General features: G+C 41.9%; 1 protein-coding gene and 2 long non-coding RNA genes across 7 annotated transcripts; 1 reads left to right on the top strand and 2 right to left on the bottom strand.

Annotated features, from left to right (window-relative positions):
* Nucleotides 1–2122: 2122 nt before the first annotated feature.
* On the top strand, nucleotides 2123–15160 carry LOC128881567 (adenosine receptor A2b-like). Of its 5 annotated transcripts, none has more exons than XM_054132762.1 (5): nucleotides 2123–2654; nucleotides 6624–7579; nucleotides 11572–11783; nucleotides 12682–13152; nucleotides 13769–15155. In XM_054132762.1, exons 2-5 carry the CDS (start codon nucleotides 7141–7143, stop codon nucleotides 14132–14134), a joined length of 1488 nt encoding a protein of 495 aa, XP_053988737.1. In that variant the 5' UTR covers nucleotides 2123–2654; nucleotides 6624–7140; the 3' UTR covers nucleotides 14135–15155. The 5 variants fall into 5 exon arrangements, with proteins under 5 accessions (XP_053988737.1, XP_053988736.1, XP_053988738.1 ...); XM_054132761.1 differs by having other exon boundaries at nucleotides 6421–7579; XM_054132760.1 differs by lacking the exon at nucleotides 2123–2654 and adding an exon at nucleotides 5528–5824.
* Nucleotides 3340–5703, bottom strand: LOC128881575 (uncharacterized). The gene is made up of 3 exons (XR_008458106.1): nucleotides 5568–5703; nucleotides 4403–4521; nucleotides 3340–3542 (listed from the first exon to the last, which is right to left on the bottom strand). It is a non-coding gene; the product is annotated as an uncharacterized LOC128881575 (long non-coding RNA).
* LOC128881577 (uncharacterized) lies at nucleotides 7475–11555 on the bottom strand. The gene is made up of 4 exons (XR_008458107.1): nucleotides 9371–11555; nucleotides 9208–9279; nucleotides 7862–7993; nucleotides 7475–7605 (listed from the first exon to the last, which is right to left on the bottom strand). It is a non-coding gene; the product is annotated as an uncharacterized LOC128881577 (long non-coding RNA).
* Nucleotides 15161–15183: the final 23 nt, after the last annotated feature.

The raw sequence follows: 15183 nt of genomic DNA, 5'->3' as shown, positions 1-15183 counted from the left end.
AGAGCCAAAATCACCTGCGTCAGCGGTTAACTTTTTTCTTGCACACATGCATATTGTTTCGCTAAATAAATGACGAAATATTTTTTACCAAAAGAAAATTTTATATTTACTTTCGTTAATTATACCTTCAAGGGGAAAAAACATTCATTCAATTTTATGCAATAGTTCCTGAGAAAAAAATGATTGAAAATGTGCTCTTTTTTTGTGCGTTCACAGTGAAATGCCCCCTTAAATCGTATAAATGGCCAACAATATTTGACGCCAAATAAAACTTTCCACTAACTAGGAAAACGACATTTGAATGTATGTATACTATTCGGTAAACCGTACACAAATGTTGCCAAAATAAAAGGCGTTTATGGCGGGCGCATTACTTATGAAACTCGAAGTCAGTCGAGTTAGCAAAACGAAAATAAAGTTCAGCGAAGTTCTGTCGCGTCGAAGAGATCGACGAATAAATAAACTTAGCGTAACACTTCGCGGAACATCACGAAGAGTTACACCGACAGAAAGGAACTTATAATTCCGTCATGACAGAAGGACGCTAAACTAATTCCTACTAGTTACTTTCCTCGGAGCAAACTTTCCGCCAGAACCGGGTTCTTCCGGTCCAATTCTTTCGAATATTCGATATAATTCGTATGCTCGAAGTGCGATAAAAATCTGTAAATCGAATCGTTCGAATTTTCAAATTCAAATTCTTCAGCTATTATACATGTCCGTAGACGCGCCACGTCTCGTACACGGAAAATTTTTGTCGTCTGGTTTGCGGTATTGAATGCTCGCTCGCAGTACGTTTATCCAATTACGAATCAGATAGGGACTAGAATAATGGCGTTACTTGACAGTTGCATGCGTTTATAATCGCGCATTGTGCGTTTGTGGTACTCCAAAAGAATGACCATCTTCCTAACAGATGTGAAACTAAAGTTATATGTATTGGGTTCTCCGGAAAGTCCATGTCGATTTTTGGTAGGTAGTACAGGTCTGAATATATCGAAATTGTTGAAAACAAATAACATGTATACATCCCTTAAAAAGTGGAAAGGTTGTGGAACAAAATGGCACCTATGTAATTCAATAAAAACATGTATATATATATATATTATATGCCTTTGAATTTTTCTTAGACATTGGCACGAACTTTCTGGACAACCTAACAAATAATTGAATACAAAGGTATTACTTTCTACACGTAATGTTACGGGATCGGTATCCGTAATTCGGCGACCAAAAAATTCGATCGAGGAGATTCATTCTCAGGTAGTGCTGTCAGCATAAGGGGTGTGCGGGATCCCGGTCGGGACGGGAATTCCTCCCGGGGGATCGGGATGGAATCCCGAGAATTTCAAAATCATCATACGCTATCCCGAATACATCCGGGATTCCCGTGAATTTCAAAATCTCGAATACATCCGGGATTCCCATGAATTTCCGGGATCCCGAAACCATTCGGGATTCCCGAGAATTCCGAGATCCCGTAAATGTTCGGGATTCCCGGGAATCCCGTACATTCGGATTGCTGGCATTTTCAAGAATAACAACACTTTCGGAAATCCCAGATATTATTCCATATCCCGTACATTGTCGGGATCCCCTATATTCTCGGGAATCCCGGATTTTTGCGAGATCTCGTGTATTCTCGGGAATCCCGGATATTTTACGAGAATCCCGAATATTCGCGGAAATCCCGGATATCTTCGGGAATCCCGAATATTCTCGGGAATCCCGGATATTTTACGAGAATCCCGAATATTCTCGGAAATCCCGGATATTTTCGGGAATCCCGGATATTTTACGAGAATCCCGAATATTCTTGGAAATCCCGGATATTTTCGGGAATCCCGGATATTTTCGAGAATCCCGGATATTTTACGAGAATCCCGAATATTCTTGGAAATCCCGGATGTTTTCGGGAATCCCGGATTTTTGCGGGATCTCGTGTATTCTCGGGAATCCCGAATCAACTCGGGATCCCGCATAAACTCGAGAATCCTGAATATTCTCGGAAATCCCGGATATTTTCGGGAAATCCGCACACCCCTAGTCAGCATCGATCTGGCTACAGATCGTCGCAGCTTCGTCTTTAAATGAAGTATAAAACGCAATCGCCTTACCTATCGAAGCATTCAGCCCGTTTCATGTTCTCTGCAAATCTAGTGGAACAGCATCATCGTCACAGCTATAGAGCACCGTCGATTTTCTTTCCCGAGTTTACCACTACCGCCATAACCTATAACCGCCTCCATTCCACCTCCACCGTAGCCGCTGTCCCCGTGTGTCACGAGGAGGAACTCAGTTACGCGGCACAGGGTTGAGAAGTCGGACGCGCGTTCTATCCACGAGCGACGAACAATGTCACTTTAATTCGCGATTATTCGGTAGTAGAAAGTGACGCGCGACCACCGTCGATCGTTGATCGATTTGCGACCATTCGCGACTGTTTCGTAAAAGAGCGCGCATCCTCGCGTTGATTGACGTTGATTGGTTCGGGACACGACTCGCGCGGCACGCTCATTGGTTATCGAATAAACGAATCGGTCGAATCGGCTGAAATTTGCAAATACCGAGCCGCTATACGTTTCGCCCGATATTTCAAACTATTTGAAAATCGTCGACGCGCGATTTTAATTGAAAGGAGAATCGAATCATCTGTAAGGATTAAAATATTAGTAGCTAGAGTGTTGTAATCATGTTCGGGGTCGTGATACACTAAGCCTCTATAAATAAAGATGGACGTAAAAGCTTAGAATAGAGTATTCGAGGTAGCTCGATGTTAAAACACGATCGTATCCGCTATTATTTATGATGACTCTAATGTTCCCTTTCCTGGAAGCTCGAACTTCGCGTTTTTAATCTACTGTTCCATTTTAAAGTTTGGTCAGAAATTAACCAGTGATTCTCAGAGTTTGTCCATTTGACGAAGGCAAACGTTCGATGGGCCCCTTCGACTACAATTAAATTAACGCATTTGAAGTCGCTGACGTAGTTTCACGTCATCTTTAAATCTGTTGCTGGTACCCGCTGACGTAGACATACGTCACTTTGTATTTATATTTCGAATCTACGTGTGGCGACGAGCACGATATTTATAAACATTTTTATGAATATACGTGAATTTCGATACTACAAAAATATTACGTTCATAAAATTCTTTAACTATTAATTATCTATATTGCTCAAATAAAATCTGTCCTATCTCTGTCGTCAGCCTTAGGAGTCAGAGGATCATAGTTTGAGAAACACTTGGTAGCTTCTGCAAAACATAAGCGTCTATGTAATATATAGGAAGCCAAAGAAAAACGAGCTTTTACCTGTGAAAGAGTGGTTCGAGGAAAGTTTAGGATGAAAACTTGGCCAGGTTGCAACATCACGAGTTGCCTCGCTAATCTTCCTATCAGCTGCTTCGTGTTCTGATGCGAGACAACCGCAACTTCGAAATTGCGTCGCGACGTAACCGCGATCGAGGCGATCGAGGTGATCGACGTCGATCCTCCCTTCATTAGCGCTCGAACAGAGGAACTTTAGTCCAGACCGCGTCCCTGTGAAATTAAAACTTTAATCTGTTCCTTTCTTCGAAGTTGGCGCGCCGTTTTTAATCATCGCATGTTCGGTGAACGGAAAGTTCCGATGGTGGAAATTGCTTCATAGGATTCTCTCGAAAACCCATGCATTTTTTTTTTTAAATTCTGAAGCACCCTTATAGGGATCCTCTGCTCTAGAACGTTAGTAGAAGGCTACTAAATAAAAAATATTACTTTTCCAAGGAAATGGAAAGAAAAAGAGTTCTTTGGTGTATATAACCTGGGTACGTATATTAAGCTGGCGTAGCCATTTCAAAAGGCCAATGCCAAAGTAACACGATATTTTTTTGCTATTTATTTGCTAATTATTTGCCAAAGAATTAATTTTTTTGCTCCAGCCGTTTTCGAAAAACTATGGCTGCTCTAGTTTAATATTAAGCTAACGTAGCCACATGTTGTATCATAAGACATAACAAAGATATCGATGCCATCTTTGCGCCATATTTATTTGCTATTTATTTGCTCTTAATCCACTGAATATGAATTTTTTTTGCTGCAAGAAGAGCCATTGTTTCTCGAAAACGGCTGGAGCAAAAAAATTAATTCTTTGGCAAATAATTAGCAAATAAATAGCAAAAAAATATCGTGTTACTTTGGCATTGGCCTTTTGAAATGGCTACGCCAACTTAATATACGTAGCTTGGGTAGTCGAGAAGTAGAATCGGTGGACCATTTCTCTGGATTTCAACTGAGAAGAGAAAACATTGTCGGCGCACTTTTAATTATTCCGAGCATTTGACGTGCCTTGAATAAAAGAGAAGGATTCCAAAAGCAAGATTTCTTATATAAACGGTTGAAACCCGTGAAGCATGACCCACCGTTGTCGTAGAATGAAACTCTGGTAAAGATAAAAAATTGCGGCGTTTCGTCAAATTTAATCCAGCGTAGTTCCTTCAAACGGAGCCGTTGGTTCTTCGCGATACTGACTCTCTCGAACCTGAAAAAGAAAGGAATGAATTTAAACAAATATTCGATTAACTACCGAAGCGGAAAGTTTAAACTCAACAAGGTTATACGGCCAATCAAACTGATTGAATTATTCTAACTATCGCAGCGATTATTTCCACGCGATTTCCACCTTCGACGTCGGGAGGAAGATCCATTGACTTTACAAGAATGGGGGTAATTGAAAATCCGATAAGGGCGATTCAAACTCTTCGGTCTCGCCGCGAAGAAGATGAACGCCCGCGAAACTTGTGACGGAACAAAATTAATGAGAAGCTGGTAGGCACAAGCATGCTGTTATCCACTATAAATGTTTCGACCTTAGGTTGACGAAACCTTTAGTTCACAATAATCAATAAAAAAAAGATTAACGTTTCACCCCTAACGAGATTGCTCTTAAGAATCTCACTTTAACCCTTAAATACCCTTAGTTTCAAATTAGATACCGGACTTTTAAATCGAATCGTACACTTGCAATTGGTTGGTTTTGAATATTTGGCTGTATATATGTTACCATTTGAATTGCATAACGTTTTTTTAACTCTTTGCGCTCGGGTCGCGCCTCTAGGGCGACATATGTAATTCAAAAGTGATTTTGTGAACGTACAATGTCAAATTCACTTACATCGGAATACAACTAATTATTAATTGAAATAGTAATACAATGAGTCATGAACGTTCGTAGATGTTTTTCTTCGAAATAGAGCTTTTAGTTTCACAGAAATTTATTATAAAAATGGCCTGGATTTGATTCTATAGAAAAATGCCTCGAGCGCAAAGGTTAAAAAAAAAATAAACGTCAGCTGTAAAAATTTGATACCTTTTTCAATTTAATTCGGAAAATCAGGCTTCTAAGTGTTAATTCTAGGATTAGCATACCTCCGACATAAACTTGATGTCAAAACTCTCTTATATATCTCTTATAAGTAACGACGTGCTTGTATCGATCAGCTTCTTATTCATTTCGACCTTCCAAGTAGCAACTAGTAACACGAATATTTTTACTAGCGACAGAGGACCGCGGCGTGACCCTAATACCTTTCAAAGTGGCTTGCGGCACGCGTGTCGGCTACGTGGAAGCACCCTCCGGTGAACATGGTCTGGAAGGTCGAGGAAGCTCGTAATAAGCTTCGCAACTGTGCGGCCGAAACGTGGCCAGACTCGAAACGCCGGCACAATGAACGCTCGTCTTCGGTTACATCGGTTCGGGATGGACGAGCCATTCCTTCATTCTAGAACGGAGTCCTCGAGGGCTTCTATAGTAGCTAGACATCGTTTGGGCATCTTTCGACGAGGTGTGCTATGTTTACAAAAGACGTAACAAGCTTTCAGGACCCGTAGGACCTACAGAAGCCATTTTTAGGATGTTTGACGCGAGATCTAGTCTTCCGTATCACGATAGCAAGACGAAAGATCGCTGAAAGATCTCTGAAAGATCGTTGACCGTGGATTCGTGACTCGACCTTGCGTGTAACCTTGCGCAGGAGGAACCGTGGCGTAGGTTGGCGGTTGGCGCAAACCGTAAATTGACACAAGTGGTAGCTCCTTGAGTCACGATAAAACCTCTCGACAAGGACTGAAAAATGAAATGTAGTTTATCGCAGAGCTCGTGTGCCATAAAGCAACGACTTTACAGAGTTGTATGATCGAGTACCTAAGGTGTCCTCTTTCGGTCAAATGGTCGGGTCCCAGTGTTGCATTCGCGGCAATCTGTACAGCTGCTAAACGGTGTCAAAGAGGTCCTCTCGCCCTGAAAGTGGAGCAAATATCAGTGATCAGCGCGCGACGTCCATGCAAATAAGCACCCTTCTTCCGGTCCTATTCCGAACGCCCTTCGCGTCTCTCCGTTAAACTAAAATCGATCGTCCTTTAAACGCGACGTGATCGTTAGTCTCCTTAGGGTGGATCGTCGTCCCTCGGAGTCCCGAGGATCAGAAAGGAATAGACGCGAACGAATCCAACGACCGTTTCCTCCGGCCGTGTTGACACGCAACTCGCGACTCCGTCGTCGAGAACGGAGCCCAAGGTTTTATTTAAAGACGCAGGCACCAGGCTCGCGTGACGCTCCAATTGTCGAGCATATTGTGTGTACAGAAATTGAGGGGATCCATGGAAAACGACGGAGAAAGCGTTCGTCACGCAACCACCGCGCGTATTCCGCTTACGTTACCCCTGGCAGTTTCAATCAGCCTACATCCAAGACAAATGACCGTCGATTATCATCAACGAGGGAAGATCGAAGACGTTCAACAATGGCAATTACTGTTCACGAGTTGCAAGATTCTAACGCGTCTCGGTTGAAAAGTCTGCAGGGACGCCGACGTGGGTTCGTTGATCAAGAAATAGGTTCGTCCACGGAATTACAGAGGATGACAGAGACTATAGCGGGAGGGGTACCAGCAGGGACGATCGAGACTCTCGTTTAAATTCTTTCGTTCGATCAAAATTCCGCTATGGAATTCTATAATCGATAGAAGTTACACGTTGAGGAGCAACCAATAGTTGGATACGATAAACGTTTACTAATGTTACACAGAGTTTCGATTCGTTACCCGCCGTTTAAATAGAATTCTGCGAATCTTTGGGTAACAGGGCTCCCTCCCAGAATTCCATGGCGATGGAATTTCCGTCGAATGCCACCGAGCTGGCCGACAATTTAACCGTGACAGCAGTGAACGCGTCGACGCGTTCGGAGCTTAATCTACCGTACACAGTGTGCGAGATCCTGGTGGCCGTGTGCGCGGTGTTCGGCAACGGTTTGGTGATCACGGTTTTCAGCAAGGAGAGGAAGCTCCGTCGACGCACCAATTACTACATAATCTCCCTGGCCACTGCCGATTTGCTGGTAGGGCTGTTCGCCATACCGTTTGCGATCCTGGCCAGCATCGGTCTGCCGACGAACCTGTACGCCTGCCTCTTCACCGTCTCCGTCCTGATCGTCCTCTGCACGATCAGTATCTTCTGCCTGGTGGCGGTGTCCGTGGATCGTTACTGGGCGATACTGCATCCCATGGGATACTCGCGGACCGTACGCACTAAAACTGCCATAGGTAAGAGACGACGATGACCGTAGGCCCTAGAAATCGGATAGGGTGTCAGGATGACCCTTCGTGAGGTTATATTTAGCTTCCGAAAGGAATCGTACGTTAGGACCATTGATATATGAATACGAAGAAATATGAATTCAAAAATATATTGTGACTCACAATCAGTGATGGGCAAAATCGTAATTGCAAATACGAATACGATTGTAGTCGAATGTTTTCGAGTTGTGATTACGAATACGATTACGACCGTATTTTTAAAGGTTTACAGCCATTGAAATTGTTTACCTCAAGTCGATGGACTTGTCCCCAACCCCATGGCTCCTTCGTTGCCAGTAAAACTTCCGGTGCTTGTCTCTCTCGTGTTTGCACTTTTCGAGGATTCCGCTTCCTTTTGCCCTGAACGTAAATTTAGATTTCCTGTAACAATACATCGATCATCGTTAAAAGTTCCGAACCTCGAACAAGGACGTACGGCCCACGCGAAATCGCAAGTAGTAGAAGTCAATAATCGAGCGGACCAAAGGTCCGAGGACTCACGAACAAAACTTTGATCTTTTACTTCTTACTTGAGATTTATTAATTATTACCAAACCGTAATCGTTGATCGGAGCTAAAGTACTAATTTTGTTTGATCTTTTAGTAGACGAAACGTTCGATACAAATAAATGGGAACGCTTAAAAATAAATTGCATTGTCGACTAATTGCATGCCCAAGGATAATACGAATTATGACTGTCGAGCGATAATAATTATGGATCAAATTTCACGTAACGCAGTAACGACGAAAGCTTCGAGGAATCGAACAGCAAATTGGGTAATCGTCGTCGCGGGTTATGCAATCCGACGGTCCGATTGAAATTGCTTCTTCGCAGAAACATTTTGCACGCGACCGTTTAATTAAGCAGCCGTAAAACAATATCAATACGGAGCCGCGCAATTATAATTTATGGAATTGTTTGCTCGAGGGGCCACCTGTTACATACGGGACCGAGCTTCACAGAGGTAATTCGTCGGGATCGAGTGCTACACACAAAACAATGAACACGGTATATGGAAAACACGAGAGGACACCTGCACACGTTGAAATATGCAGGATAATTCAGTTTGCAAAATTCGAGGACACTTGGAGAAAGTACAGGGCAAATGTTGATGTTCTTCTTCTGACGGAGATCTGGAGGACACTTCGTGGTCGCGGAGTGGTATTTTTTTTTCATCCTGAAATATAATTGCCGTCGAGGCAAGGTCGGTGATCTACTATGTTGTCCCAAAAGATTCTTTCGTGACAAAATAGTCGCGACAAAATGATCTCGAATGTTCCTAGGCTACGCGGTTATTAATTACAGCTACACCTTGCCCTTGTATAGGTTACTTCTTGGTCATATTCATTACTGAACGTACTGATTAATACTCCATCGTGTTTCTAATTACATAAAATTGTGAGGAGTCGTGAACGCTATCGTAAGTGCGCGCGATAATGAATGCCCATCGCGTTCCGCTATTAGAATACAGGCTATCAAGCCGTGTCACAGCTGATTAGACAACATTGTGCAGATGTGTACTCTGTAATGCCATTGTTGCCGGTTGTAGTTGCTATAGAACGTTACAGAGAATAGGTGTCCATGATCACTTACGTTTCCTGTGTTCCGAATGTATTTAAAGATACATTCAGCCCGTCCACATGTAACAGAATAAAGTTCGTCGACCTGCAAAACGTACAAGAGTAAAGAGTAAAATATAAGAGTAAAGTGAAACTGGTGGAGTAGAATGTAACGAAAACCAAGTTTAGAAACTTACGATCAGTTAGGTAAAAGCGTTCAACTGCTACGAACAACGAAATCATAAATTTCCCGCGAGATGCGATTTTCTCGGCTCGAGGCAGAAATACGGAATGCGTTTCGCGTTGCAACAGGTGGTGTTTGCGCTCTCGGCGCGTAAGACGTTCTAGAAACTTATAAAACAAAGTTAATTACGAATCCGAGTCTGCAGACTCCCTCGAGGAACTTTCTTCTATCGATTGATCAATTATCGAATAAACATTTTATTTTCAGTCACGTGTTGGGTTATTCGAAAGAGTTTCGCCGTCCTCGTGTTCGATTGCGTAATATTTTTATGCAATCTTTAATTAACTGTTCGATCGAGCTTCAACCAGTACAGGAGTCTGTTTTAGGGCTTGTTCTGTTACTCGAACTGTTGGTTCTATGATAGCGCTTTAAAACACAGTTCGAATGACGAGAAATCGATTTCTTCTAATGAATTACGAAGAAATTCGAAAAATTCCATCCCTATTTGATGCGGGCGCCGGGAGATGATATTAGTGCGCACCCAACCCGAACACATTGAACTGTTTCCATCCGTTCGATTTCCCAAAGGACATTCCTACCTCCCTCTATCCCGAGAAATTGATGGGAATCATACCTTTGTGCCTACCCGTTACATATTTCAGAATCGGAAAACGTGAAATAAGGGGCTACCGCCACAGCCGATCCGTGATTTGCGTTGACAAACCGAAGGATTCAGATTTTCAAAACTTTCGTACACGGGGAGAGAAAAAGAAAAGATGGCGAAGTACATTTACGTTCGCGAGTAGACTCTTAGAAAGTACATTTGTACAGGCCTAATTTATTTTATCTAATTAGCACTCTCTACCACTGTCAAATGACCGTTTCCAAACTTTTGTATACAGTTCCAATGTGCGATATAGAAATTATTTCCAATTGTTTCATGCGTTATTCAATTTAATTTCACGGAAAATATTTTTGAATTTAATTGAAAAAGTTCATGCGCCCGATCACAGTAAAGTGCGAATGAAACGTCGGTAGGTTTAATGTTAATAAATTTTAATTTCGTTTACTCCAAAATAGTCATCATGCTGAACAAATGTTTTTTCGAACAGGGAAAGATGAATAGCGGGTAATTTACGCCCTAGAGCGAATCCCCGTTTCGAATCGAAGCCAGCTGGCAAAAAATTAATGGCCGAGTGAGACGTTCCTCATTTCCCAGGTCAGCTAGCCGTGATTAATTCAAGCATTTCGTCTGTTTATGGCACGACTGATTTTAATTACAACCACGCTGAGTGATCTCTCAGTCTCTCCAACGAGAGAAAAAGGCGCGTTTATTACCCAGCAATCGATAATGTTCACGTGTAACCTCCTATCATCGACACATTTGACCGAGTTTCCAGTTTTCCCTCCAAAACACTCTACGCTAATCGTTTCGCCGTAAAACAAACTCTTAGGCGTCGATAATAATTTTAATTGTCTCTCAACAACAATTATCAACCGTAAATGTCGTCCCAGCTTATTACGACAGGGCATGGCATGCTTGCCTCTTATCTCCAGAAAGACCTGTTTGGAAGCTATATATATGTTGATATAAAAACTTCTATCAATTTTTTGTGTCTTCTATACATATATATATATGTAAATTACATGCTAAATCTTACAACTTGACCTGGAAAACCTAAAGCGTTTGGTATCCTCCTTTCCAGAGAAAAAGTATAAGATCGATCCCTGTGCTAGGACGCAGGCTTTGGGATGAGGATTTGAAATATGTTCTCTGGAGAAATATGCTCGGACTCGAGGTGTCCTTCAGCCTAAGGTGTCCACACCTTTAATTAGTTCCAAGCGAATATCTTTTATTTTTGAAGATCCTAATTCTTCTATGACTCGACGTATCTGAGAAACAATGTAACTCTTACAACTCTTATATATAAATTATATAACTCTTCTAAATGTCCACACCTTTAATTAGTTCCAAGCGAACATCTCTTATTTTTGAAGACCCTAATTCTTCTATGACTCGACGTATCTGAGAAACAATGTAACTCTTACAGCTCTTATATATAAATTATATGACTCTTTTAAATGACCAGTGAATTTCACTGAATTGCATCAAACTTCAAGCGTCTCCTGTGCATCCCATTTGTAATACTGATCGCGTAGCAACCCATGCAAGTCGAACAATGAAAGCGTAATGGCGGGTACAATTTATTTCAGGTATAATTTGCGTGTGCTGGGTAGCGGGAACCTTGGTCGGTTTCCTGCCGCTTTTGGGGTGGCACGCGGGCAAAAAGTCCAACGAGAAATGCATCTTCACCGAGGTGATGGATTACGATTACCTGGTGTTCCTTTACTTCGCCACGATCATCTTTCCCGCGCTATTAATTGCGGCCTTCTACGCTCATATATACAGAGTGGTCGTAAAACAGGTCAGATACTTTTATCGTAAACGTAACGGCAACGGGTGTATGCGTGTGCTATCCGTAAACATGACAACGAATTAATGAAGATCGCCACGTGCCCGCCACCCCTCGAAATTTACCTTTATTAATCGATTCGACTCCTCTCGCGCGTCACGGCGCGCCAATTAGCGTATCTCATAAATACACCAGCGATTAGAATGATATATATCGTTTCTATTAAGTGTAGAAACGAATTCTATGCCTTTTTAAAGTAAACTTACTATTTACTTATAAAGACAAATTTTCATTACAATTATTTACGTGCTTCTTAACTCTTTGGGGTACGGTGGGATTAAAAGTGTCCCACCTTTTTGATGGACCGTAATGCATGGTGGGACATTTTTAATCCCACCTCGAAATTTTGCAATAGCTGCATGTGTATAGGTGTGATACCTTTATTAATAAAAATATAACAATTTTGTTTGATTTAAAACGCAATGAAGTTCCTGTGCAACATGGGTCTATTTTATGACCTGAATTCCTGTGCCGCAAAGAGTTAACAGAAGAATTCTAGCTCGGGTACCTCGGGGTTGCTAAACCCGTGCTGTAGCTGCATGTTCGCATGCTACAGCCCCTGAGGGGTAATTGCTATGAAAGTTGGTACTCTAACAAAATGGCCAGTAAATATGTAAACTAGAGTTACGAATAATTATGTAAATGTAAAGGCACAGAATTAATTTGTACACTTAATAGATTCCGGTTTCCATGTTCGAAAAATTCAGAAAGAATTCCAATTACATTCCGTGCCCGTTACTTTTGATTCTACAAAGCCAGGCGTCGCGTGAAGGCACGGCGGAAGGCGTGGGCGTGACGTTCCGCGTGTTAATTATTTCTGGAAGAATTAATAATCGCAACGCGATGGCAGTTACAGCAAATCGTGACAATGAATCCGGGACGTCGGTCCGGAAATCAAACGACAGGGACGATGCTGCGCCTGCTGGGCGCTGCCAGGAAACGCGAAGTGAAGGCTACGCAGAATCTCTCGCGGATCGTCGCCTTCTTCATCATCTGCTGGTTCCCTCTGTACACCATCAACTGCGTGATGGCGTTCTGTCCGCAGTGCAAAGTGAACGACGTCCTCATGAACTTCTGCATCATCCTGTCGCATCTGAACTCGGTTGGCAACCCGTTGCTGTACGCTTACCATCTGAAGGACTTCCGTGCCGCGCTCAAGAACTTCATGTGGAGGCTCCTCTTTCCCCACAGCGACGTGAAAACCAGCGAGATCAGCGTGATACACGATCGAGGCTCGCTGGTCGGGTCCCAGAGACAATTTCAAAGACAGTTGGCTGGTCAGCCTCAACAGAGAGGTCAAAGATCGAGCTTGTTGCGCCAGGTAATGTCCGACAGGTGATTCGGTGTTTTTTTTTTTTTTTTTTTTTTTTTTTTTTTAACACGTTGATCGCCACGTCACCCGTACATAGGTGACAGTGCTTTTCATTGAAAAACGAAAACTATTAATTCTGAGAGTTAAGTGTCATAGAAAATGAATTTAAATGAAATACTCGAATTTTGATGAAGTTACAAAAATAAATACAAAAATAAATGTTTCATTACGCAGTTTCCAAAAGTCTGTGAACAAAATTAAATCGCAGTAGAAATTTTCAAGAGTTTAAGAAATTACCTTTCTATTACATTGTACGATCAATTGTTAAAAGAAATGTACGTATGTTAACAAAATTCTTATCCAATTCAAATGGTTTCATAATTGTAACTAATCCAAAAATGAAAAATAAAGGCACGATTTCGTAATAGTAGAGAGAGGTTGAAAAGCTCTTTTGTATCTCGAGAATAATGTTGCCGTTAAACTAGAATAATCCTTTCCTGGCAATCCAGCCGTTATCGGTGAACTCGACGAGTGCACTCGTAAAGTTCCCACTACTTATTGAAAATACATCGTATCTTATCAGGGGAATGGTTCAATGGGGTAATAATGTACATTTTGCGAACAGGTGACGGACGTCAGAGCGAAGGGATTTTCATCCGCGCCTCGGAACGTTTCGATCCGTGAGAAAGAAACTGCGAACGAAAACGGGTCGAGTTCGTCGCAAAGCGACAAACAGGAAGCGGACGATTGCCTCAACGATAACTCGAGCCAAAACAGAATCGATTCGAATCTGTCGGGGGCACCCTCTCGCGAGTCTCTGATGGAACTTCAGACTTACAAGACTATGGCGCCGCTTATTCCAGCGGAAGTAGATCGCGTCGAGGAGACGCCACCGTCGTCGATCTTCGTGATCGAGGCGGACGTGAATCGCGTCGATTCGATTCTCGATAAAATGGACGAAGAATCGATAGAAAGCAAGGACAAGGGCTGATAACCCTTCCAGATTCGAACGAATCTGAATTTGATCGCACTTTGATCCGATTTAACTCTTTGACTGCGCCGACTTCGGCCCTAGACGCACCGATACCAATCAAAGGGTTAACAATAACTCGATCGATGATGCTTCCATAGCCGATAATAGATATTATCGTTGAGAATAATATATGCATGATTGAAACAGACATTGACAAGTTTTTGAAAAGTGGACGCAATGTATCTTTGGTGTTAGTATCGTAATTCGATGTATGATATTTCGAGTCCCGCCGTTAATACTCAGATGTTACGAACGATTGAATTATTATAAGTAATTTAATTATAATTACATCTTGGTATTAGAAACGACGCACAGAATTTTCACTCGTGCGACGATGGATTCAGTTTCTCCGCCCTATTGCGTTAACAAATTGGACAACTTCGTCCTGTTATCGAGACTGCGATTACCCGACTGAACATACCATAATTTGAGATTAGATTTTACTCTTTGTTGTGTACAGAAAATATTAAAACGTTAACCCTGCTAGAGTGGTAAGTGGTCGACGTGGTTCATTTTTACCGACAACGAATAATATTTTTTCAAGGTTCACGAATATTGTGTTACGCGGACTCTTTCGACGTAGTTTATCCTATATAAATATCAATTGGAGGACGAGTATGTTTCGCAAGATCATAATAACATATCTGTAGTAACATATCTAAGACGAGTACCAACGATCTCACGTTATCTTTAATCCTAATACGCATACGATTAAAATTTATTGCGAAAAAAATCAATTCTCGAAGTCTTATGCGTGATGTAAAAATTGTCAGTCGACGAATGCGAACGAACAAGGCGAATCTCGACTCGAATTGCAGACATTTTTACTAGTTGTCGACTTAGCTCCTATAAGGTTGTCTGCATGTTAATGTTCATTCCGTATTCTGTATATTAAACATCAAATGAAATAAATGTCATAAAAATGGGCATCCACATTCTCAAGTGTTACTACTCTTTAACCTTAAGCTTATTCGGCAAACAGATTATGTCTTCAAGAAAGTATGTAC

The sequence above is a fragment of the Hylaeus volcanicus genome, chromosome 8, assembly GCF_026283585.1.
Source record: "Hylaeus volcanicus isolate JK05 chromosome 8, UHH_iyHylVolc1.0_haploid, whole genome shotgun sequence".
In the NCBI taxonomy this organism is placed as follows: Eukaryota; Metazoa; Arthropoda; class Insecta; order Hymenoptera; family Colletidae; genus Hylaeus; species Hylaeus volcanicus.
The sequence above is the reverse complement of the archived record's forward strand: the minus strand, read 5'-3'. Positions and strand labels throughout refer to the sequence as shown.